General features: G+C 37.9%; 1 protein-coding gene across 1 annotated transcript in view; it reads right to left on the bottom strand.

Moving 5' to 3' along the window:
• The window catches only part of CORIN (corin, serine peptidase), a 156,627-nt gene that overhangs the window by 71,975 nt on the left and 57,343 nt on the right, over window positions 1–27,309 (bottom strand). The window contains exons 4-5 of the mRNA XM_086747497.1: window positions 25,330–25,540; window positions 9,584–9,765 (exon numbers count right to left, since the gene is read on the bottom strand). Coding sequence (XP_086603623.1) covers window positions 9,584–9,765; window positions 25,330–25,540 — 393 coding nt within the window. The remainder of the gene's footprint in view (window positions 1–9,583; window positions 9,766–25,329; window positions 25,541–27,309) is intronic.

Below are 27,309 nucleotides of genomic sequence, written 5' to 3'. Positions count from 1 at the left end.
GGACTTAGATGTGCAGCCATTTAGAAGACTTTCTTGAACACAAGCAAACAGTTGCAAACTCAGAAATATTGGGACATTTTTATTTGAAAAAAAAAGCAGCAGCAGAAGAAGAAATAAAGCCTGACATAGATGTCTAAAGTAAAAATACTATGGATCATTCCACTCAAATTTGTCAAAATTATTAAAAATTGTAAAAGTGTTATTATAAAGGAATGTGTTGGTAAATGTTAATTATTGATAACCTTGTCAATAATTCACACATTCATTAATATAATAATGCAAAGATTCACACACTCAAACTCCTGAAGAAGAAACAATGCTAGGTAAAAGGAACCCAAAGAAAATGGAAGCAATTGTTACTGATAAAGAAGCTTGCTTGTTTTAGACCTTTCCCAGAAAGGTTCACAATCTCAAAAAGCTTCCTAGCACCACTGGTGGGGAAAAGTGCTTTATTTTACCTGTGTCTGGTGGACTATCAAACATGTCTCTGAGGAGCTGTACATCCCAGATAGATTACTGGAACGCCATCTATAGAAGATTATGTGGGCAGGCCCCTGGAAAGCTGCAGATAGCAGAGACTGAAACAAACATATTATTCTACCATCCTCAAGATTGACATCTGGTTGCATTTTAAGGTATAGCAACAGGTAAAGCACTGTTTATCTGTGAAAATGACCATGAAAAGTGCTGCTTTTTTTTTTTTTTTAAGCGAAGAGGGGACAACACTCACTGTCTAATGCTATGAAAGAACTAGAAGGTAACAAATAAAATTGCCTTTAAAACAAACAAAAGGTGGTACTCTTCATAAAATACATAGATAAGCTGTAACACTTTGCAATAGGATTCCATGGATGCTAAAATGTGCATAGATCCACGAAACAAAGGGACACATCGATAGAAGAAAAATTTATGGTGGGTCACAAATTACAGAAAAGTCTTTGAATCTCAAACAGATGGAAAAGGCAGGAGTATTTTGGAAAAGTACTGCTACATAGTCTTGTCTCATTCTCCTATTCTTCTCTGATCATTTGATTTTGGCAGACTTTGGAGTCAGCATTACAAGATTGACGGACTCTTCATCTAACTCAATACAGTCACAATAGCGCAGTGGGACACAGAGGAATCCTTGTATTCTCTTGCCTGCTAATTTTCATCACCTGCTCCCTATACCCTATGTACCCTGTGGTACAGTGTATGCATCTTGTAGCTGTCAGTTCTAGAAAGTTTTGATACTAGGATCACGATCACAGAATTAGGAAAGTTTGCAACTCCTTCCCCCAGGAAATTGTCCATTTCTCTTTTTCCTTAGGATGCAAAACCCTGTGGGAGAAAGAACAGAAAATACCTTTCTCTTCCACTCAAGTGAAGTGGCCTAAAAAGGCTGCATACGATATTCCAAGTTGGAAAGAAACAGGCAAAGAACAGGAAGGCAGGCAGCGATAAACGGTGGGGGAGGCAGAATGGGAGAACAAAACAAAATCAAAAGGCATAATCAAATATAACATGGAGTCAATAGAAATAAAAAATGAGTCCTTGAGGGAAAAAGTTTTTTCAACTGTGAATGTTTCCTCTAATGAAACACTACCACAATGCTGAAAAACATTTTGTCTCACTCAAAAAATTATTTTACTATTGCTGGTTTTGCAGCTGGTCAGTATCAACGTCATGCATACAGAGTATTACATACAGAGATCATCTCTCTCGTCTTTTCACTGCATTAAGTGGATGCAAGGGCACAAAAGAAAGATCATGTCTTCCTGATTTTAAAAGCTTTTTCTCAAATAAATTCTGTACTGGTTGTGTAAAATTAGCTCCAGAAAAACAACAGAAAAATAAATACCTGGTTGTAACCAGATACTGCCTTTGAATCTCTGCTCAAAGGTATTCCTCAAAGACAACTGTCTAGGCACCGTGGAAAAAAAAATTGTATCAGAACATTTTTTATTTGTGTTTTATACTTGGAATAAAAGAAACCAAAATCTGCATTAGTTAAGCATATTTGGTTAAGGAAATTAATAGCTTCCTTGTATACATTATATTAATTCTCTTGAGTATTTTCTGTATTGTTTGCACTATAGCAGTTTATGCAGGACAAAGTAACGTACAATGACAGTCAGTAGAAGTAGAACTCAGCTGAGTTACTGCAAAAAAAACTTGGTAAAGGCAATGCTCAAGTCCATAGTTGTGGTGTTAATATATCTATTAACTATTTGGTTTTATAGGACCTTAAAGTGTTATACATTAACAGTTAATGACTATTGGTAATATTCTTAATGTAATGCTCCAATTAAATGCTTCTATGACAGGGTTACAGCACTGGTGGATAAGGGATGACCAACTGACATAATCTACCCGGACTGGTCCAAAGCATTTGACACTGTCCCACCTAACATCCTGGTCTCTAAACTGGAGAGACACAGATTTGATGGATGGATCACTCAGTGAATAAGGAATTGGCTGGATAGCCGCACTCAAAGAGTTGCAGTCAACGGCTCGATCTCCAAGTGGAGACTGGTGACAAGTGGTGTTCCCCAGGAGTCAGTATTGGGCCCAGTCCTATTTAACATCTTTGTCGGCGACATGGATAGTGTGGGATAGAGTGCACCCTCAGCAAGTTCGCCAACAACACCAAGCTATGTGTTGCGGTCAACACACTGGATGGAAGGGATACAATCCAGAGGGATCTTGACAGGCTGGAGAGGTGTGCTCGTGCAAACCTCATGAAGTTCAAAATGGCCAAGTGCAAGGTCCTGCACATGGGTGGGGGCAATCCCAGGCACAAATACAGACTGGGCAGAGAATGGATTGTGAGCAGTCCTCAAGAGAAGGACTTGGAGATACTAGTGGACAAGAAGCTAAACCTGAGTCAGCAGTGTGTGCTTGTGGCCCAGAAGGCCAACCACATCCCGGGCTGCATCAAAAGAAGCATGGCCAGCAGGTCAAGAGAGGTGATTCCACCCCTCTGCTCTGCTCTGGTGAGACCCCACCTGCAGTACTGCGTCCAGCTCTGGAGCCCTCAGCACAGGAAAGACATGGACCTGTTGAAAGGGAGTCCAGACGAGGGCCACAAAGATGATGAGAGAACTGGAGCACCTCTCCTATGAGGACAGGCTGAGAGACGTGGGGCTGTTCAGCCTGGAGAAGAGGAGGCCCTAGGGAGACCTTATAGTGGCCTTCCAATACCTAAAGGAGGCTTATAGGAAAGACAGGGAGAAATTCTTTAGCAGGGCCTGTTGTGATAGGTCAAGGGTAATGGTTTTAAAACAGAAGGAGGTAGATTCAGATTGGACATAAGAAAATATTTTTTTTTTTTTTAAATGAGGTTATTGAAATACTGGAGCAGGTTGCCCAGAGAGGTGGTGGATGCCCCATCCCTGGAAACATTCAAGGCCAGGCTGGACGGGGCTCTGAGCAACCTGATCTGGTTGAAGATCTCTCTGCTCCTTGCAGGGGGGTTGGGCTAGATGACTTTTAAAGGTCCCTTCCAACCCTAATTGTTCTATGATTCTATAATTATCCAGCTTAAAACAGGCTAAGAGCTCCTCTGGTGGCATCTTCAAACAGCTGAAAGAGCTCACTCCAACTATACATGCATTTAGCCCTTTCACCCTTCAATATTGCAGGGCATTTATCAACATGGACAATAATTAATGTCATGGTTTTGCCAAGAAGGGAGATTATCTGAGTTATTAACAATGGTTTTCCCACTCACCAACTACTACAACTTTTCTAAACAGAAAAAAACACAATTAAAAGACTGTATCCAACTGAAAAAATTGCTGCAATAATCAGTGAGTAAAAAGTTCACAAAGATTTGTCTTACAGAACAGAAAAGTTCTGTGTTACTTACAATTTAATGCTGCTTATAATGTCATGTGTTACTTATACACATACTTACTTACTTTGATTCCTTTTCACGATTCCTTTTTTTTTCATTCATTCCTTTTTACATTTTTAAAGTTTAAATACTAGTAGGAAGTCATATGCATTCGTAGTATACAGGAATTATTAGAATACCCAGAAACCACTATATGTAAAGTCCTTATCTTACATTGTTCATAAAAACAAACAAACAAAAAAGAGCAATATTTTTAAAGAAATTAATATAAAGGAAAAAAAAGTAAGTTAATGTCTCCCCTAAATCTGAGTCAGCACTAAAATCCGTAATATTCCCTCCAATAGGAATGAAATTGTGATCACAGGAGGATTTGCAATAAAAGGTATCTGAAAAAAAAAAAAGTACTTTCATATATTTAACTTTCACAACTTGAAACATTGCAAAAAAAGTTCTGTGGAGAAATAAAATCTACAAAGAAAAGTCAATTTGTTCTTGGAATTAATGATATGAAAATTATTTCCATAATTTGGCACAATCGATAGCTATTTATAAACAGTTTCTCACTGGACAAAAGGTCTCACTGGTTTTTGTCATATACTTTTTTGTACCTTTAAGAATAAACAGTATAAACAATATGCAACATAGGAATGCAATAGAATTTATATTCTATATTTAAACTTTAATGGATCATGTCTTTTATATAACTTAAATAGTAGTATTTATTACCAATCTCATGGCTATGAAGTGCAGTTCAGGCCTCTTGTGCATCATTTCTTAACAGAAACAGACACCCATAATGCCTCTTTAGCAATAACAGAAAAGTGAACATTGTCTGACAGTTCCATACTGTCGCTTTAACAGTTTTGCTGTATAAAGAGCAGAAGCATCATATTCACTGCTGCTTTTGAAAGCATTTTACCATAAAAATTAACTGAAAAATAATTTCAGGGCTCTTGTGAGAGCTCCACATTACTCTAAGTCAGCTCATTGTGTTGCTTTACTTCTCACTGAAGCTACTGTGTTTTTTTTCTCCACAGTTTTAACAGCATTATGTTGCCTGGTTAAAGGAAATAAAATAACAGAAAAACGCAATGACAGTTGAAAGAAAGAAAAACAGATCTGGAGTACTTCTGTGAGTAGGGATATGTACAGCAGCCCCCAGGAAGTTTTCTCCCCCCTCCAAGAATGCATTATTGGATTCATGTGGAATGAATGATTGATGATGCTTCCCCCTCACTCTCTTACATGCTCACTGCTCATTAGAGTTGTGAAACCAATCAACCATCTATCTTAAATCTCAATGGCTGGATTTGTAAAACAATTTTCAGAGTAGCTGATTTTCTCACCTACTGAGTATTGACTTGTCACTTGTGTGAAAGGATATGAACCTGACCTACGCAGTCCTGTCTACAGAACCGCACCTTTTTCTCTGTGACTCATTTTGTACACTTGGATGGTTTTACTATAATGGCACATGGCTCAGATTTTCCAGTACATTCAGTACTTCTGTGGTTACATCAGGAATGTATATCATAATAGTTTCTCTATAGTGGTAACATGCACTTAATTTGTAATGCCTGTGGAGGAAAAATCAAGACAAAGAGATAAATATCAGCAGTGACATATGAACAAGTACATATCCAGTAGATAATCCCAATTCTAACTAATACACATTTTTTTCAGGAAAGCTGGTAGTTGTCCCCAGGATAAATGCTCTGGATTCTAACTAGAAGATCAGTCAAGCATACATTTTCTAACAGAGCTTTGAAAGGCGTGAGGTTCAAGGATTTAATGGAGGGGTGATAGTTTTCAATTCAGAAAACATGAAGGACATAGACTGTTTAGTCACAATCACACAAGATTACTCACAAAAAAAAATTTTTTTGATTGGGTGATACTGTGCTAGAAAAAGCAAGTATAATATCCAGACCTTGTTTTTGATAAATACAAGAAATAACTAAAGCCCCAAAAGAGAATTACACTATCACACAAAAAAAAAATTATATGCAAGGCATATGTGGTCAGGGAGGGTTTCACCGCATGTAATCTGAAGGCATTAGTCCCCAAAAGAAACCATGAAGCTGAGACATAAGCAGTCATACGCCAAAGACACACTCTTGGAATTTCCAGGAACTGAGCCCTGAGAAGAGCGTGAAGAGCGCTTTGGGCTGAGCACTAAGTGAAAAGGGATTGGAACAGTGAACACTGTCTTCAGAGAAGTAAATTCTTTCAAACATACAAACTGCAGAAAGAAATTTTCAACTACAGCACAACTTCTTACTGTAGGAGAAATAGCCTAGTGAACCTGCGCTCTGACCTTTTTCAGTCATAGAGGAATCACATTAGAACCATTCTTTTAAACATAAAAAGTCAAAATATTCTCTGTAGTCTATCATTCTACACTGAAACTATTTATATCGAAGTATGATGCAAAGTAGCTCATGAAAAAAATGGATTTAAAATGCCTTTTGTTTTATACAACAGGATGTCAGAACTGGCAATAAGCAGACTGCCAGACAGGGGCAGTGAATCTCACAACTGCCTCCAGATATTTTCCCTTAGTGAGCAATACCGAGCTTCCATTGTGTACTTCTCTGAAACATATGCAGCTCACTACCAGATGGATACTGCCACACAGATTATGGAAGAATCATCAGCCAGGCACTATTCTTACAAATTTGTTCTCTAGCAGTATTAGATACAGATTTTTAGCCAGAAGATACTCTGATACTTGAAAGTTTCAGAAGTTAGCAAACTGTTCTGACTTGATCTAAAAGTTCAGCTATCTAGATTTGGTGGGGCTTTTGAATACTTTAGTCAGCTATCATTTGTCAAAATTTAACAGGTATATCTATTTCATACCTTGTATTCAGTCTGTGTACCACACATCCATGAAACCCAGGTCTCTAACATCCTGTTGCTTTTTCAGAATTATACCTCATTCTGTGCCCAGTATGAGTGTGCTCAGTTAATGATATGCTAGTGACTCATTGCTCGTTGCTAGTTACTCTTATTGTTCAATGTACAACCCCTTAACATACTTACATATTTACGCTACAGCCTCTGTAGTGTAATTTGTTATTTGAACCTAATACGAAGACAAAATTTTTGTACTGCTAATTCCTGTAATGTCCGTCACTATGACACCAAATGCATCAACACACATATGGTTACAACATCCCTGTGAGCTAAAAGGAGAGGTTTATTCCCATTTTACAAAGGGAAGTTGAAGCATGGAAAAAAAAATGCATTTTTATAATTGCTTGCTTATGGTTCCACTTGGATAGATCCATTAGACCTTATTTTGCAGCATATTTAGCATATATTTAAATCATATGGTTAGAACACAGTTCCCGGTGGCTTTCACTTCAGCAATTTTCCCATAGGAACCCTACAAAAGACTTGTGGATAGTGCTCAGTTTTCCCAGAAAGCATTCAACTGCCTTAAACAAGACAAAGACACAATCCCTTTCTGTATATTTCCCCAACTCAGCCATTACAAATGTTCCCACAGGTGAAGGTGGGTATGGACAACAGCCTCCTTTACTTCATGGTGCAGAAAATTGAGAGACTCCAACGGCTAAAAAGACTTGGTCCAATAATTTAAGGTTTTATAGAACCATAGAATAGTTAGGTCCCTTCCAACAGTTATGGAAAGTCATCTAGCCCAACCACCCTGCAAGGAGCAGGGACATCTCCAACCAGATCAGGCGGCTCAGAGCCCCATCCAACCTGGCCTTGAATGTTTCCAGGGATGGGGCATCCACCAGCTCTCTGAGCAATCTGTTCCAGTGTTCCACCACCTTCAGTGTAAAAATTTTTTTCCTAATATCTAATCTAAATCTACCTCCTGCTATTTTAAAACCATTACCCTTCGTCCTATTGCAACAGGCTCTACTGAAGAGTTTCTCCCTGTCTTTCCTGTAGGCCCCCTTTAGGTACTGGAAGGCTGCTATAAGGTCTCCCCAGAGCCTTCTCTTCTCCGGCCTGAAGAGTCCCATCTCTCTCAGCCTGTCCTCACAGGAGAGGTGCTCCAGCCCTCTGTGGCATATCATGCATATTATCATGCATATCACACATAATGGGAGAAGATATCATGCATATCGTTACACATATTATGAATATTCAGAAAGTGCAAGGAGGTAACCCAGGACACACCCACAATCTTAATTGTAGCATTAACTAACATTCAAAGATACACTGTATAACCTCACTAATCTTTTAAGTTATACACTCTTTTGAGTGTATAACTTCTTATGGTTTTTGAACAAAACTGAAAAACAATTTTCATCATACCATTTCTGCCTGTTTATCGTCACCCAGAAGTCATTAACAAAGCTAGAGTCCACAGATGGACCATACAAGCCTCTATCACTTAGGCTCATGGGACAATGCATATCAACAGTAAAGTCTCAGGTGCCAGCAAGAGAACTCCAGCAATGGTGTCAATAAGAAAATGAGTCAGGCTTGCTGCTCTTAGGCCTGATCTCACCTCGATTTGAATCTAGAGAACAGAGCAGCAACTCTGAGGAGATGGAAATGCCTTGTATTTAGGGAGTGGCTGGAGAGCTGCCTGGCAGAAAAGGACCTGAGGGTGCTGGTTGACACCCAGCTGAATATGAGCCAGCAGTGTGCTCAGGTGGCCAAGAAGGCCACCAGCATCATGGCTTGTATGAGGACCAGTGTGGTCAGCAGGAGTAGGGGAGTGATTGTCCCCCTGTACTGGTGAGGCCACACCTCGAACACTGTGTTCAGTTTTGGGCCCCTCACTACAAGAAAGACGTTGAGGTGCTGGAGAGCGTCCAAAGAAGAGCAATGAAACTGGTGAAGGCTCTAGAGAACAGGCCTTACGAGAAGTGGCTGAAGGAACTGGAGTTTTTTAGTCTGGAGAAACAGAGGCTGAGGGGAGACCTTGACGCTCTCTACAACTACCTGAAAGGAGGTCATAGCGAGGTGGGTGTTGGTCTCTTCTTCCTAGTAGCAACTGATAGGATAAGAGGAAACAGCTTCAAATTGCACCAGGGGATGTTTAGATTGGATATTAGAAAAAATTTCTTCACCGAAAGGGTTGTCAAGCATTGGAACAGGCTGCCCGTGGAAGTGACGGAGTCACCATATCCCTGCAGATTTTAAATGTATGTATTTAAAAGATATGTAAATATGGTGCTTAGGGACACAATTTAGTTGTGGACTTGGCAGTGTCAGGTTAAGGGTTGGACTCGATGATCTCAAGGGTCTTATCCAACCTGAATGATTGTATGATTCTATGAGTAGATGTACACAAACTACGATTTTTGAGAAGTTTACCTCTCAATCAGTTCTGGGCTCATTTTTGCAGCAAGGAAAAATGAGATACACTTGAAATTTGGTCTGTGTATCAGGTTCCTACTCCAAAAAACAATCCTATATTTACTAGAGCTTAGCAAAGAAAAAGTCAGCAGAACTTTTATAAAGGGCGTATTACTTTTCTTACACCTTCTGTCCTTGAAAAAGCTCAGAATTTTTGATGCAAAATAAAAAACCTCAAATCAATACAAGCCTGAAAAAAAAATTCAGCCTAAACAACTAAAGCACAGCAAAACTATAACCAATTGACAACCAGACTTTATCACAGAAATGTGAAAGAATATAATAACAGAATCAGAAATAATAATTTCATCCCAGAGCTTTTCCTACACAACATGAAAACACATTATTAAATAGGAACTCGTGAACATAGTGCAATCGTTAAGAATGGAAACATACACTGCTTTCCTTTTTCTTGGTGTGGTGAGAAGCATACCCTTGTAGTGGTGTCATTTTCAGTTTTGTTTTGGAATTGAGAGCACTTCAGGAATTCTGGCCAAGAAGCATTTACCATACCCAGGACTGGTTCACAGCCTTCTTTTGCCGCCTCACAAAATGTCCTGCAGGGCAAGAGGCCTCGACTGGAGAAAACAAAGAACAAAAACACAAAGAATTATTACTCTAGTAGACTGTGAAAACTTTCTAAAAAGAGAACAAAATAATAACAAACACTTGTGAAGAATTTTTACATTTTACAGAGCTGCATCAAAAAGGTGTCAAATCTTCATTATTCACTGAAGGTGATATCAGCTCTAGCTTTCAGGCTCAATTTAATGCCAAATCAAGCTCAGAACAGTTTCTAAGTTCAACTCCGTGCAAGCTGAAACTAAGATTTCATCAACAGTTGAGCCAAATATAATAGTGTAGTGACACTATGTAGGAGAAAGCTTTCTTATTCATCCTGTCCTTCCCCACAGTTGTGCTGATCTACCCCTCTCTGACTCTGGCAAACATGTTCATGAGCTTATTAAAAAACCATTAACTTGGAAAAAAACTTTTCATGTTTGTGACTGGGTGAGCCTTCTGCCAACTTAAGTGTGCTGAATCTGCTCATAGAGAGAATCAACAACCACCAGACATAAACTGTAAGAACCTACAATAGAGAGCACTATATTACATCCTTTTAGCATTTATGAGCTCTTACACTGTTAAAACATACTGAGTGTCAGATCAAGTGCAATAAATATCAACACGCCTCGAATTGTATTTTTTTAAGAAAAGCTCTACGAATGAGCAATTTTAAAAGTCTAACAAGTTTAAATGCAGTATACTTGTCTATTTCTTATTCCGGGATATATACCGGCATATGTATTTTCTCTTTATCCTTTTTTAAATGTATGTCGGAAAACCAATTAAAATAGATAGCTATGAACTGTCTCCAGGTCTACATAATGAGAGTCAACAAAGTCAAACAAAAAAAAATCCAGAAAACTTATTAACATGTTTACTGTAGATCTGTAAAAGGATTAAAAAAGTAAAGTTACAAGATTACAGGTAACACAATGCTAGCCAAGTTAGTCAAGATTTGAAAAGAAAAGAAATTTCAAAGAAGCCTCAGCCAAGTTAGTTGGTATGTGGCAGCTGCAATTCACGATAGACTACTGCAGCAGAATGCACACAACAAGGAATAACTGAATGTCCACACATACAGTTCTCTGCTTTACTGCCAGCTTCCACTAATGTTTTATCTGAAAACCATTTTGGTAGAGTAAAGGAAAAGGTCTAGCACAGTCAACATTAGTCTTAGCTATAAAGAAGAACTGTTCAATGCCTTTCCCAGCAAGGACTGGCACCATCTGCGGGAGCACTTTTTTACCCAAGAGAGCTGTTGCAAGAGAATAAGCAAATAACACAGCCCAAATGAGTCACACTGCCTGCCTATACAAACAGTTTTCTCATCCATATAACTGGTAAGTCAAAAAGACCCAGCTCTTCTTGCTGGAAAGCAGAAGCACTAATACAACTAGATGGGTGCATCTACTAACACCAACCATTTCACAGTAAGTAAATATTGAAACTTGGCAGCATGGTAGCCTTCCATAACTTTTAGAGCTAGAAGGTGTGTCATCAAAAACTAGAAAGAAGAGAGGCCTGGATATATAGTAGGAAGGAGAAGACATCTGAGTGATCTTCACCAGAAGACTGTATCAGCCTTCTGGATGAGGTAACAGAAAGAAGACATATAAATAGCAAAAAAAGATCTCTCATATAAATACCTAATGCCCCATCACAACATTTTCTCAATATGTGGATTCCTTACTCAAATTTACTGTAGTGCTGTTAGCATTTCTTAAAATATTACAAAAAAATACCAGCAGAATACAGGGAAACCATTACATGATTTTCTTATCATGACCATTAATTCCAGAAAGATTCCATAGAGGAAGTGATGTAATTGAAGTGAATTTCAACTAAACAAACATTACATTGACCTGGAAGGTGATTTATCATGGTATTTTGAAAGGAAGAAAAATTACTTAAACTGTAAAATGTCAACCACCTCTCAATGGAAAGAACAACATGTACTGAGACCTAGAAATACACGTAATTGTTAGGTATGGCTCTCTTAAAGAAACAGCTGACACATTCAGAAATGCTTGAAAGAACTTCACCCATACAAATCCATGGGACCCAAGAGGTCTAAGGGTGCTGAGCAAACAGTTCAGTGCTCTTGCAAGGCCTATCTCTGTCATCTCTGAAAGGTCATGGACATCGGGGGGGGAGGGGGGGTTGCTCACAACTGAAAAAAGGCAGAAGTAGTTACCCAAAATAAAATAAATTGTCTAGCCAAGAAACAATTCAGTATTCCAATATTTGGTTTGAAGTTTCAGAAATAACTATATTTAAAAACACAAACACCCATACACATAGAATCATTGAATTATAGAATATTTTGGGTTGGAAGGGACCTTTAAACGTCATCCAGTCTATCCCCCCTGCAAGAAGCAGGAACATCTCCAACCAGATCAGGTTGCTCAGAGCCCCATCCAACCTGGCCTTGAATGTTTCCAGGGACGGGGCATCCACCACCTCTCTGGGCAACATGTGCCACTGCTTCACCACTCTCATTGTAAAAAATGTCTTCCTTATATCTAGCCTAAATCTACCTCCTTCTATTTTAAAACCACTACCCCTTGCACATGCACAGATACCTCTAAGTATCATCTTTAAGCAGATGATACTAAGTCTAGTCATCAATGAAAGTTCTCATAGAGATATATTCTCCAGGATTTTTACACAATGCGCTTTACATGCTGCACTACTGAAGTTATCTCAGAAACAAGCCAAGGACCTTTATCTCTAAAATAATCTCTCGCAGCTTCCTAGTTGTCAGCTTACTTATTGCCTGGAAAGAAGCAGATATGTTCTAAAATAGTACTTGTCAACACCAGATTGTCATGTGTTGAAAGCCAGAAAATTTCAGCACCACAAAGCAGATATCTGACTGCATACAAAACCAAGAACAAATGGTCCCTCCTGATAACAGGAAGAGCTGCAACTTACTGGTTCTGCATATCATACTGGCAAATCAAAAGTTTACAATCTGACTTGTAACGGCTCTTCAAATAAAGACGTTCTAAACCACTCTTCTGTTTTTTTACAGAACCTATTTGATATGGAGAGAAAGAAAAAGCACAGCAAGAGCTCTGCTATAGACATCACTGCCTCCTGACTGGAGCCTGAGCAACTCTCTAAATAAAGGGGATTTGACAAAGCAAGTGACTATCTCCAGTCACTTTCATTTAGGATTTTGGATATTTTTTAGCTTTTAATTTGTAACGAATTTATTACTTCTAAAAAGTTGTATTAGCATGATCACATGTGGGCAGAGGTATTCACTCAAGCAGACCCACTGTTTTAACACGGGCTCATTAATACTGAAAATACCAAAAGAAAAGGTGCTACTTTCTATGGAAGGTGTTTGAGCTCCAAAATATCTGTAAGAAATAAGATGCCACATAACTAAAACGGAGTATTGATTTGATCTATTTGTGGATGCTAGCCATTTAATTTCTTCAGACTGATATACTTAGAGTTAACTTTGTGGGTTTTTTTTTTTTAGGAAAACACAAAATACACTGCAAAATTACATTACAGTGAAAAGAAATGTAAACAGTGATTCTACATCATTAACTGTAAATGTTGGAGGTATGCTCCAACAGAGCATACCTGCTAATCACAAATAGTCATTTGAAGGCAGCATATTCTGCTGACTTTTTTTTTCCAGGGAGGTGACAGCAGGGACATTACTTGAATGTAAGAAGTCTGTGACTGAGATTTACTTGAGTTTATCACTACTAACCAAATTTATACTACTCTTACGATTTGTACAAATGTGACTGCAATTTGAAAAAAAAAAAAAAAAAAAAAGCAAATACCTCTTTAGGACTCTCAGCTGAAGTTTTATACAAGTGTCAAGTATTCAATAAGATCTCTGTTCTCCTCAACCCACCCATTAACTTCCAAAGCATCGCACTGCAGCTATAGCCTGACATACAGCCATCAAGTAATAGCAGTATGAGTATGCTGATTTTTTTTAATGTAAATAAGTTCAATATACGGTTCATTGTTTCCAAAGGTCTTTCAACATACTGATCATTAATTTCAATGCAAATTTTTACAAAGAATAGTAAAAAGTTACATTAAAATACAACTATGCAGAGTTATATTTACATATAATAGTTTAAAAGTTTCTAAAAATGTTAGAAGATTAGTAACTTTTTTCAGAAGATTCATCTGCATATCAAATTATTTACATCTTCACCTCATTTTTTTAGCCTATGCAGTCCACCATTTGAATATTACAGTGCAGTGTAAATGTTTGGATATATACACAGCACAAGAATAATTTAGAAATTACTAGTCTTGTAAAAGACAACTGCACAGTGATTAAATAAGCCAAGCAGAATTTGCAGTCTCTAGAGAAGCTCTGACAAACCAGAAAACATAGGATTAACCAGTAATTACTGCAATATTTGGCCCAGTTTCAATATTCAGTCATGTGTGCTCCACAAATTAAATATTTTTGGATAATGATCAAGTCTAATATGGACATACTGCTTAATCTACTGTAGGATGAAAAGATGATTAAAAATCTCCATCTTGATTAGTCTTATTTACAGCTACTTAGAGACCAATTATTATAAAAATAAACTGGCAGGTCTATGGCAATCTTACCATAATTTATTTGGCGCCAGTGGCAGGCACAGAAGCAAGTTAAAACATATTAGGGTACGATTCTGCTCTTGAGGATATTCATGGAAAAAACTCTTGCTGAAGAAGGAGTTTGATGAAAGAACAGATACGTGGCATATTTGTAACTCTGTGGTTAGTTTCTCCACACTTACAAGTTCATACTTCAGTTATTTCAGCTGCATAGAAATACCAACATTAAGAATCGTATGGCACCAAAAGAAATAAAAATGTTCTTAATAGTTTATTTTAAAGTACTTAAGGGTAAAGAGAATAAACAAGGGAGTTTAATTTGCATATATCAAATATTCTTCAAAGCAGATACATATAATACAGTCATATGCTCTAAAACTATTATGTTAATTGATTTTAAGCTTCCAAAGAGGCTACACGTTGCCTGAGAGCAGACGATCTAACTTCCTCTTCATGCCAATCACCTAGAGTTCACTTAAACAGGAATTCAAATTGCCTGATTATAATCCTACATGGATCTAGTCCTTATCACTCACTTAAAGACATTTTACATTTTTAGATAAATTCTTTTCAGAAATAACTCCTTCGCTAATATTTACTTCTCTTCTTTGCAATCACATTATCATGCACAGGACTCATCAGCGGATTCTGTAAGTCACTTAAGTAGTTGTTCTGAGTACTAGAAATTATCAAAGTAGTACGCCACAAGAAGCAGTAAGGAGGGGAAGATCCTTTAGGCAATTATTCTCCTCTTGCTGCACAGTTTAACAGATTTTCTAAGGAACAATTTTTCCTTAGGCAGCTCAAGGGTCTGGCTGTCAAACTCAGCAGCCACTGAAGGCATGGCTCTTGATATGTCTTTTCTGGAAACAGCAGCAGCATATGCAGCTCTTGCTCCCAGTGTCTGTATCTGTTTCTGTGCTGCTTTCAGTTTTGCAATAACAGCTGTATAGTAACCCAGGTCAAGTAACTGATTCAGCTGAAAAGTAATGTGACTGGAAAAAAAAAAAAAAAGTTTTCTTTTTTCTCCTCTGAACTGGCCCCTCCAAAGGGATACAGGCAAAGCAGGAACCAGCTGTCAAGACAGGGAGAGGTAGAAATTAGTAAAGCTGACAAAAGCATTAAATAAAATATACTACTAACCATCCCGCAGGGACTCTCCATGCAACCTGCTACATTCTGTAATCTATCTAGTGCTCATTATTTTCTGTGGCATTTCTTTGTATCTTCACATTAGTATCTCCACTGGTAAAAGCACTGCCACAGCCATGCTCTATTGAAAAACTCATTATTACAACTTTACAGATTAAAATGATAGAAGGTAGATGACTTGCAGAAGGTTATAAATGCAACTGGTATGTCAGAGCTGAAAACTCAACACAAAGATCATTCTCAGAACTTAAAACTGTTGACTGCACCTGTTCTGGCTAATGGTCACCTTTGCAGTTCAGTAGATAACCTGGCTGAAAGCAGACTGATGAACATTTTCAGCTACTGCTGGTCCTCATTACTGTTCTTTCCCCAACTCCATCCATTCAGTTGTTCCAAGATAACTGCTTCTGTGGCCACACAGTAAGCTGTTTTCTGGTATCGCACCAAGTTAAAAACAACTGTAGGGTATTTTGCTGGGATCTTTTTTTTTAGTCAAATCTATTTAAGGAAAAGATTACACTGGCTTGGCTACCAAAGGAAATATTAATCATACTACAGCCTTGCTATAGAGCACTGTGGGGTAATCCACTGTACTGCTCACAGGCACACAGGCTAAGAATGATGATAGATCTAAGGTCCGAGGCAGAATTAAGGAACCAGTAATACAATTGTGAGAGACTGCTGGGGCAGGAGGAGGGCGACAGGGACAAACTGAAAAACCCAGGAAAGATGTAAAAATTATGGGAAGAAAAAAAGCGAGATTATCCTTTGTGTTTCTACAGTCCTGAAATCAAACAACTTGAAGCGACAAGCTGACACACCAGCCATTGTTAGTTCTAATTGTCATTAACACTTTTTAGGATTTTCTAACAATAAGTCTTCCCCAGAACATAAATGTCACAGAAGGAAGTTTCTACAGTACAGCAAACACCCACACCCAACTTTACAGTTTTTAGAGGGATAGTTCTTGTGAAATCTTTCTCTGTACCCTCTCACAGTACTCCAACATGCAGAGCAGCATATGCAGAGCCACTGCGTACAGCTAGATGAGCTAAGCTCTTAAAAATCTCAGTATTATTTTTTGATTCATGGATTTGTAAATAAATGGGCTGTTTACGTTTTCAATTTCACATAATCAATAAAATAATGTATTCTTGTATTTCATTGTTCAGTTTTAATTTTTATCTTGCTAGTTATTTGGAAAGATTGCATTTTCTTTTCTATTTTGTCTACAGAGATGGGTTTAAATCTGAAGCTTGCTTTTTTACATAGCAATAAATTCTGAAGAGAAAGCAAGATTATTTTAGATTTTTGTGGTTGTTGCACTTGACCAAACCATATTGAATCCATATAGTGGCATTCAGGGAAGGTGCCTCAACTCCATGCAACACTTTGTAGTACTGAACGCTGATCTAGCTGCACATGTGTTTCTGACTTCCCACTCTGTTTTTAGCTCAAATGCATGTACTGTTTTCTTGAAGTAAGTTCCTGTGTATAAGTACAAAGATGCATAATTAACCTGTAAAGGGACTACATAGTACCTACAGTCTGAGAACCACCTAACATCTTAAAGGAGGAAAAAAAGGCCTGAGAGGTGATCCTGGCAAACGCAGCAAATTGCTGGTAGATGCCCACTCATCTGCCCGGCAGGGACCGAGTATAAGGATTCACAGCTAATGCAGAAAGCCAGTTCTCACTCATGAATATTTGATCTACTGTCATGAGGTTTGTAAGTACAGATAAGCCACAAGAGGAATGCACTTTCCAAGAGATTGAAAAATGCCTGGTTTATAGAATGAAAAAGATAGAGATATTGAATAGATTGCCTACAGCATGGAAGAGCATGCAATCTGTTTATAGGCTATGAGAACACAAAAGTGCCAGAATCAAATAACATGAAAAAAATTGACTGTCATCTGTTTTGTGGGTCCGTTCAGATGCCTTATATTTTTTCCTCTAAAAATTACAGGTCCTTAATAGTTTCCACATCTAGTGACAACAGAAAAGAGACAGCTGAAGAGTTATACTTGCAAAAGTCTTAGAAAAGATCACTGATATCCAAGAGCACCATACTTAACAAAGAGCTCACACAGAACTCTGAAGGCTGTTCAGACAGAGGAAGGAAATAAAAACTCCTGATTCCAGTGAATGTGGAACTGGGAACAAATCCAAAGATATCATTAGATTAAAAAGACCCCTCTTATCCACAGAAATGAATAAAGGAGGCAGCAGCTGCTGTTCAATTTAACATCTTCTACATCAGCTGCTGTTGAATTTAACATCTCTTCCAGGCCTAGCAATGCTCTTCGGACAATGTGGCCAAACTCAGTTGATATCCATGAAGATGGACCCATACAGTCTCTACAATGTAGGTTAGAATTCTTAGTCAGTGTAATCATTTATTTTGTAGATAAAATCCAGATAAATTATTTTGACCAAAATAAGGAGTCGTTTTCAATGATCCGGAATGAGCAACAAACAGAAATTCACTCTGACCCTTCAGTCACTATCTGGATATGACGGCACACAGCTGAGCTTACAATACCACAACAATCAAAAACACCTAATGTATACTCTGTACAGCAGAAGCACTTTCTCTATTCTACCATACTTAGCAAAGTGCAACATAAATTTTGCCATATAGCATTGAAATTCTCACCACAAAAAAAAAGCAGGAGAAATTATTTAACGTGTTTTCTAGGATGACCATAATCAGTTCTGTCTGAGAGGATCCGTCCTGACTAAAGCAGTCAGCCCTTCCAGATTTCTCTTACCGTTACCGTCACTTGATTAAAACATAACAGTGGAAATGGGAGAGATACAGTAATTGTATTCATTAGATGTACAGTTCAGTCAGGAATCTGTTTAAATAAATATTATTAAGAATATTGCTACAATTTTGCGCTGTTTTTACAGTCTTGTACCATCTGCCAAAACTTCTCCTAAATGAAGTAAAAATTCTGGAAATTCTCGCCTGATATATACCACGCAAACACTGAACACACTGTTGATTTACTCTGTAGAAATGTCTCTTGCAAACAAGACGCTCCTAATATGCCTGAGAATCTAGGTTACAAGATTTTGATGTTGGCAAACAAAATTTACACTTGGCAAAGACAAGCTGTCACAGTGAAATGGAAGTCCTCTGAATCACACAAAGTTATTTCAAGCACAGCATTACTACAGAAATTCTGGAATAACAGTGAGTAAATCATACACCACACTGCTGATCTAACTATTTATATGAGCAGGACAATAAAGGCACCCAAACTAACATTGTCCCTAAAGGACAGCCTCCCATTGCCACAAATCACTGTGACAGGTGATATGGCCCTGAGCAATCTCATCCATCTTTAAAGTGGGCCCTGATCTGAGCAAGGAGTGGATTAGAAGAGCTCCAGAGGTCCCTTCCCACCCGCATGATCTGGTGACTCTAATTTGCCTGTGCTGTTCAGCCTGTGAGTGGTAAACCTTGTGCTTACCACTATGATCTCCAACAAGGCAACAAGAACTTCTCACAAGAGAGACAAACTTAGGAAAGGTTAGTATGTCCCACTAACTGAGCTCTCCTTACTTTTTAACTGTAGATGGTTTAAAAGTTATTTGTTAATAAGCTGGGCACTAAAAGAGGCTAAACATGATCTGAAAAATATATGAATTATTGGAGAATCCGTTAACCACTGTTCAATCCAAAACTCTTTATTAACTTCTGCATAAGGCAGTGTACTTACATCTACTAGAAGATTTTTGCTATAGTCAGATAAAATGTTCCCTCATCTATACCTTTCTGGTTTTGAGTCCAAGTGCACAAGTCTGACAAGAAATTATTAGTGTTAATATTCCCACACTGTTTGCGAAAATGCAAGTTGTTACTGAAAGCTCCTGTCCTACAATTACTGCAATTTATTAAATGAAATAAATACCATTTTGTAAAAATAAAGTGTGTTTTTCTAGCAGATATATTAAAACGCCAAACTAACATTAGCAAAAAGCCATGTTCATTCTATGATTTGTTGTAAATAATTATTTCAGTTACCTAAATTATCAGTATTTTTTGTAAGTAATAATATATTGCATGTGTAGGAGGATGACCTGTGATCCCTTGTGAACACATCAATTTAGAAACCAGAAACCACAGCTTTCAATAGATAATACACATAGCAAATCATTACAACAACAAGGTTGGAGGCAATCAATCAGTAAAATAGGCACTCATGAAATAACCGGTCCTCCTGATTTTCTTTTCTATGTCCTTCCCTTCTATTCACTCCCCTGAGCAGCATCATGAAATATGTTTGCAAAGGAACACTCCCATGTCCAGATTGTTCTCAAAAATATTTCTCTGCTTGATAGCCTTTTAACTCTGGTCCATCCATAATTCCCCTCAAGACGCACACTTTGAAAGTAGATCCTTCTATGATTTGGAAAAGTTTCCATCATCAGTACATTAGATGAGTGGAGAGGGTGAAACACTGTGTGCAAGTTTGATGCTGCCTGCTATGGCAAACACTGAGTTTGCACCCCCTGGACCACAGATATCACTCTGGCCAATGTAGGATGCCATTGCCTATATCTCTATATTACTTTTCTATCCTTAAAATTTTTAATTTCTTAAGCAACCCCTTTCTTCTGTACATTGACTTATTTACAAATTATACATATTAGTAATTGTAAACAGCCTCTATTTGTGGGCAGGGAAAGGATGGTTCTCTGAATGGCGGAAAAACATTCTCCACAGCATCTAATTTCTCTATCCTGCCTTCCCTATACTTTGTCCCTGGTTTGTCCTTCCCCTACACTGCATCTGCCATCTACTGGCACATTACTGTGAGGGAGTTTGGCATCAGAGACTTAATTTCGGGCCCTTTTAGGTAAGGGCCTGTACCTAGCCTCAGTGGCACCCCTAGCTACGCAACACAGAGAGTCTTTCTTAGGCCTGCCCACTCTACCTGAGCCACGGTATTGACAGAGAACCTTTCAGAGACTCTACGATTTTTCAGAGGTGTGTAAGCAAAAATTTGGGGATTAACTTCTGTAGGTATATCCATAGGTACATAAACTTTATAAACAGAAGTTCCCCTAAAGTAAACACATTTTTCTCTTCTACTTCCCTTATCTGCGTAGCTTCCAATGGCCATGATAAAGAGCTTGTCATTTATTAGAGCAACCTCCCTGCCACATTTCAAGTTCCATGGCTCAATTACTTGGAGATACTAGGAACTCTTGGTGATTACAGGAATGCTTTTTTATAAGCAACCTGTTTTTTCTTTCTATTTTTGCCCAGGACAGGTATTAGGCATAAAAAGAAAAACTTTAAATGGTGCACTTTTTTTTTCCCCCAAAAAAATTATACACATCTAAGAAAACATGTTAACCAACTTTAAACATAAGCATTTTTGCCAATGCTACATCATTACCTATACTCTCCTTAGCACTCCTTGCAAAAACAAACTTTGTATTTGTCATCTTTATACTGTGTCAGCTCGGGACCGAGTAGTAATGGCTCCTAAGGCAATGAGTATGACATGTCGATTTCAAGGTCTGAGTTCTGAGGGATAACGCAAAGTGTAATCTTCTCATTAGCACATTTTTTCTGCCTTATAAATAACAGTTACATAATACTAATAAAAGAACTCACAAAGTATGAAATTATTCATAAGTAACACAGGCTGCACTGAGAAGAAAGATCTACCTTCAGAAACACTGCTTCTTTTATGTTGTTTCTTCAAATTTCTTCACTTGTTTCTAGGCAAGATGGCCAACACCAGTCTTTCAGAAACATGGTGAGCATTCCTTTCTTTGAAGTCAGATGTAAACCAGCTGTTTCTTAACTCAATGTCTCACTTCCATCTCGTGAAGAACATGTTCTACTCATAGGACAGCAGAAATACAATTTTGTTTCTTGAACAATTTATCCTGCCTCAGAGTGGGAGCAGGGGTTTAAGGATTTGTTTTCTTCTAATTCCTTTCTCAGGGCAAATACTCTGTCACTTTCTGAATCTCCATATTGTAGATTTTCTTTGTTCATATGTATCCATTTATTACTTATTCAATTTTCTGTTTGAACTATCTTTGATTTGATTCACTGACCTTTTATTTAGGAAAATAATCCAAGTACATTCAGCACATTCACTAAAACATAGTTTCCATCATAACTTTGTATATGACATCTGTAATATATAAGTATTATATAATATATATATATATAATATATATATATATATATAAGTATTATATAAGTATATCTGTAATATATAAGTATTTCCAAAAGTACACAGGAACTGTTTAGTGCTATCTTACATATGTCTTAAGCAGACATTTTTGCTATTTTGAATCTCTACCCTGTGCATTACACCTGCAAACTATTTCACTTTCTTGTCACTGTAAATAATTTCTATTTCACCTTGAATTAGTGCATTATCAATTTGATGGTAGACTGGAGCTGAAACTGAGTATTTACATTGTGCAGGAAACACTTAACTAAATGTTTCTCATGGCCTGTTGACTATCTGCCATTAGCAACTCTATCCTGTGATGGGTGCACCCAACCTCCTGACCGGACTGGTTGTGGTTTAGTGTAGGCTCCAGAAGAGGTAAAGGCCTGAACCATAGCAGGGCCAAGAACTCCTCTAGATTCAATCTGTTCTCTGTAAACCCACAAAGGAGCAAAGCGACACAGTGAGCATTGAGGCATATTAGCTTGGAACGCCAATCATGCAAATAACACACAAATAGGAGGTGGCTTTTCCAAGTCTCATTAATCAAGGAACAAAGAAAGTTGTGGGTACATAAGTCTTAGGCATACTTTTTCCATCACATGTAATTTGACTATGAGCCAACCAATTTATCCTGTAAATATGACAGCCTAACTGAGCCTTCTTTGAGCTTTCCCTGCTAGGCAGCTTCGCTGCACGGCGGTGATCTCCCCTTGAGCAGGGACATCTCTCAAGGTTGCTCCTCAAGGCACAGAGATCTTTCACAAATGGCAGATCTTTGGTAAGTGACTGATATCATGCATAACCCTGTAGTATAACTTTGATTTTGCCTCGGTAACTTTGATTGCATGCTGAATTGATGCTAATTAAGCCTTATATAAAAACTTATATAAAAACTATATATCATCCTTTAGACATAAACCATTGACGAAGTCTGAGACTAAGTCTGGATCCAGCTGCACACAGACTCTCCTCTGAGAAGGAGTTTAGAAAGCAAGGGGGTCCGTTCTGAACCTTGCGACTCAACAAGAGGGTCTTCCTTACACTTTGCATTTCCAGTCTCTCTGTGAATCATTCTAATTCAAGGGTAACTCAATTTTCCTTTGTATGCTTTTCCATGAATAGAGTGAGCCTTGCCATCAAACTTTGTTAAGTCACACTTTTACAACACCATATTAAAACCACTTTTGCTAACACCTTTGACAGTGGTTCTTTAAGCAATCTAAATCACCCATTCGCGACAAATTGGCATAGTCAACAGGATCCTAAATCAGGATTCGCAACATATCCTTAACGTTTTACTTCTGAAAGAATTAGATCATGTAATTACTATTATTATAAAAAGCTATTCATTTATTCTGCTGGTCTGGGCTTTCTCAAGCAACACACATCCTGCATGTTCCTCAGTTTGTCTGCTAAACAGCAACAATGATAACAATTTCCTTTGTAGAATGCTTTAAATCAACAATTAAAGACACAAAACCAAGTAACAGTGGCAGATAGAGCACACTATTCGTGTGTGCAAGCATTCACAACTCTATCACACTCTCTTCTTCTCTAAGCTCTGTGTTCACTTTTGACAGTGTTTGACTATACATGTTTTTCATTAGCTGGATCTCCGAGGCTGTGTGGTTCAAGTTACAATTGTGCGTACATGAACCACAACTAGATTTAAAAACTGAAGGCTTGATTATGACTTGGTTACATATTCAAAGATAGATTTTACAATAGTATGTTCCCTTGTACGTAACCAGTCTTTGGATTCCCAAGGGCTCAAAGTCAAGACACGGTCACATTTAAAACAAAACACAAATTATTTCAAACATTCTAGATACAAAGCACTTTATCCGCTGAACATCACCTCTGCTTTATTCATGATCAAAAGTTTATAATCTTCTGTTTCAAGGCTGATTAATAGAATAGATGGATCACCATTGCCAAAACTTCAGCTGGAACAGCCTCTTTGAGTTACTGCTTGGTGTAAAGATGCACCATCAAAAGGAAAGCATATTAAAGAAAGCATTACTATCCAAATTATGAGCAAGTAATAAGCAAGCAGAAAGTCTTATTGCACTTCAGCTTTCCGTGTTCCGTCCTCACACAGGTTTTAGTTGTACTTTCAAACTTTATTTTCACTGGAAAGTAGTATTTCAAAGGTACTGTTATATACTTTCTTCAAAGAGCAGGGCTAGCTGATTGTACATCCAGTTCCTGGAATTAAATACAACTTTTTAAATAAACATATTTTTACTGCCACACATTATTTTAATTGCAGTAAGATAAAGAAGAACAATTTTTAAGAGCAACAGTATTATGGTACTATCCAGAAATCCCAGTACCTAACTACACTGTGTGCTACACAAACACTGAAGATGCTCTCTGCCTAGAAACATAATCTCCTTCAAGTGTTAATGAATACAATGTTTATAAATATGTGAAAAATAAATGTGACACAGGCATAAGTTTAAATATCAGAGCAAAGCTATGGATGCCAAAGATTACCATTTGTAACATTCCCTCTTGTTGCTTCTTGTAATGCATTGTTATAATTATTGCTCCCACGGCTGCAGCTGCCAACACAGACTCTCTCGACAATACCTAAGAATAGACATCTGAGCATCACATGAGTTTCATTTCTTCTCTACTGTGTAAGCAGCATTTGTCAAATTATGCTTTACATAAATTTGAAACAATTGCTCTATACAACAAAGGAGTATCAATAGATGAAAAACTGTGATCTGAGATGCACTGGCAATTAGAATGAAACAGCTGTAATTGACAGGAGGAACTAGCGACAATGTCAGTAACAATTGTTCTCCATATCAGGGTATGTTTTGTGGAATTGTATGTTAAAAACAACCAGAGTCCCGAAAAAGAGCTACAGCATATGGACGTATCCCCATTCATTATCATCAGAGTCCTTCTACAGTGGCTCTTCTGCTTCTTCTTCAGTATGTTTCTACTTCCCAGATTCCCCTGTGCAACAGACCCAAACCAGGCCTGTCTCTTCCATTTTTGTATCTGCACTCAACCCATAGAAAGTAACTTCCCCCTATAAAAACATGCTTTTCAGACCAACAAAGAGCTTCCTCCAGATCTCACTGAGAGGGAAAGGAAAGGTGTTAAATAACTAATTTATGCAGATAGGATGCCTCTTAAAATCATTATTCTTGGCTTTTGAAATACATCCGTTTGTCTGCAATAAATGGGTAATACAAGAAAAACAGTAATCACAAATATCTTTCAGTTGCCTACAGAAAAAGTTGTTGTCTTTAAAGAAGAAAGCAGAAGTTAAACTAGGACAACTCAGGTTTAGCAAACTAGATTTAACAAACCAGCACTCTGTTAACCCACCCTTATGGTTCTTCCTGTGGTTGCCATTCAGTCTATATTTTCAGTGTCACCAATGACATGCTCTGGAGACATACGACTACTTAAAGTGAAGTCAGATTCTAACGCTTATCATGGCACAAATGTTGTGAATAGCTTTGACAGACAGGAGTTTTGCAACGAGAAGGTCATAGGCTTAGTTTGGATCTTCCCTTGTCTGACTAGACAGAGTATTTTACCATAATTGGCTCTAGTCACTGACTGATTTTCATTCTCAAATACCTGTCATCATCGTCACTGATGCATTCAGGAAGAGCAAGACTACAGCCAAACAGCATGATGTGTTGATAGCAGTTGAGACGATTGAGATAACTGAAGAACTTCAGGAACTTTTCCATTTCAATACTTTTGACAATGGAAAGAACTGAAGTTACAGTGGTGTAGTTATATGGCAGCATTTGGCACTGGCTGTTGGTGATACTTATGCAGGCACCTGTGAAACCAAAACAATATATTTAGAACAAAATTATTAGCATTTAGTAGTAGGTTCAAAGCATATATTGAATTGACTCAGCAGTACATACAATATATAAACAATGTCTGTACTTCACAGATAAGATGACATTCAGTAATGCTATCATAACACTGTCAAAAAATAATGATCTAACAAAAAACTTAATCTGGAGAAGCGTGGTAGCTTAGTTTGGAAAACAAAATAAACTCTTAGATACTTTCACAGTTGTCTGACTCTCTACGAAACTGGGCTAGAAATAACACAAAACAAGTATTTTTTCTGACACAGGTTGAATGAACACACCGTAAGAATAGCCTGGATACAGCCAACTTTGGCTGAAACTAAGAATGGAAGTAATACAAAAAAAACAAGGCTAATTGGGTTTTGAAATTGCTCCGGTTTTGATGTTTCCATAAAGTTTCTCTTTTTGCTATCATTCAACCTTACAGTTGGCTTTCCTGCCAAAATCATCAACTTGCTTACTTATTTTTCCCAAGGTGATGATTTTTACCTCGGCAATCATTCTTCTCTATCCTACCAACATAGACTTATCTGATTTTACAGGTTGAACACCTACCCTGTCCTAAGCTGTTGTCCCACTCTCGACCTACCACAGCAATCTTTCTCTGCTAATGACCCATCACGTGCAGTAGGGTCTCAGCTATGTATGATCAGCAGGTTAACTGACTACATGAAGTTCTTAAGAGTGAGTTTCACAAGCCATACACCAAATTCAGAATTTTAATCAAGAACAAACTAATAAAATCTAATATTAATGACAGCTCCCTACTTAGATGAATGCCCTTCTAGGCCATCTAGTCAGGCTCTGGCATCATTTTTTTCACATATCCACACTGTACAATAAGCTGAGACCTCAGTCCATTCTCAAGACCGGACTCTGCCACTAACCATGCTGTAAGCAAATCAAACTCCTGTTAAACAGCAATCCCAACACCAGCCTTCTGAAGGAGGAAAACTCTTTTGCACATTCAAGCTCACTGTCTGAGCAAACTGGACATACATAGCACCAAATGGGGTAGATCCTTTCCATCACCAGACATTTTGGGACTGGCTTCTTTCAAGAATTGTGTGAGTCATTTACACCTAACCTCCCTACTTGATAAAAACTGGGGATGTAAAGCAGACAGGAGGCAGCTCTATGGGTTCAGCAAGTCTGTCATTTCCTCACCTTTCAGTCTAGGCACAGCCTTCACTGTCTAAATGCACTAGTGGCAAATTCTGGTATCTCTGGAGTAATACAATCTCATATAAGAGTAGGGAAAGCAAAGCATAATGAAGAAAAATTTCATTAGAGCTTTTTCAAGTTGTAATGTCTTTGAAGGGATGGACAAAAAAGGTGGGTTTCAAATTTTATCTAGACTTGGTAAAAAACAATCCCTATTTTTTCAGTGCCTAATGAGTATACTTAAAGTTCCCTGCATTGTCTTCTCCCACTCCAGAAATCTCAATAAAAACTATGGAATTGAATCTTGCCCACTGAAACAACAGCAAGTCTCTCTCCTCATTCTAATCAAGCTAAAATTATGTCCACAAGTCCCCATGTTAAGATTCCTCCCCCCCCAAGTACTAACAAGAAACCTTAGCACAAGTGTACAGCCATTTTCTGCTACAATCTCTTCCCATTCCTACAGTACAGTGACTAATGGATCTGTTCCTCCAGGAATCACATTTTCCCATATAATTCAAGGGCAGATTCTCCATTCAAAAAGTGGTGAGCCTCCAAATTA

The sequence above is a fragment of the Chlamydotis macqueenii genome, chromosome 4, assembly GCF_036417535.1.
Source record: "Chlamydotis macqueenii isolate bChlMac1 chromosome 4, bChlMac1.mat, whole genome shotgun sequence".
NCBI lineage: Eukaryota > Metazoa > Chordata > Aves > Otidiformes > Otididae > Chlamydotis > Chlamydotis macqueenii.
The sequence above is the reverse complement of the archived record's forward strand: the minus strand, read 5'-3'. Positions and strand labels throughout refer to the sequence as shown.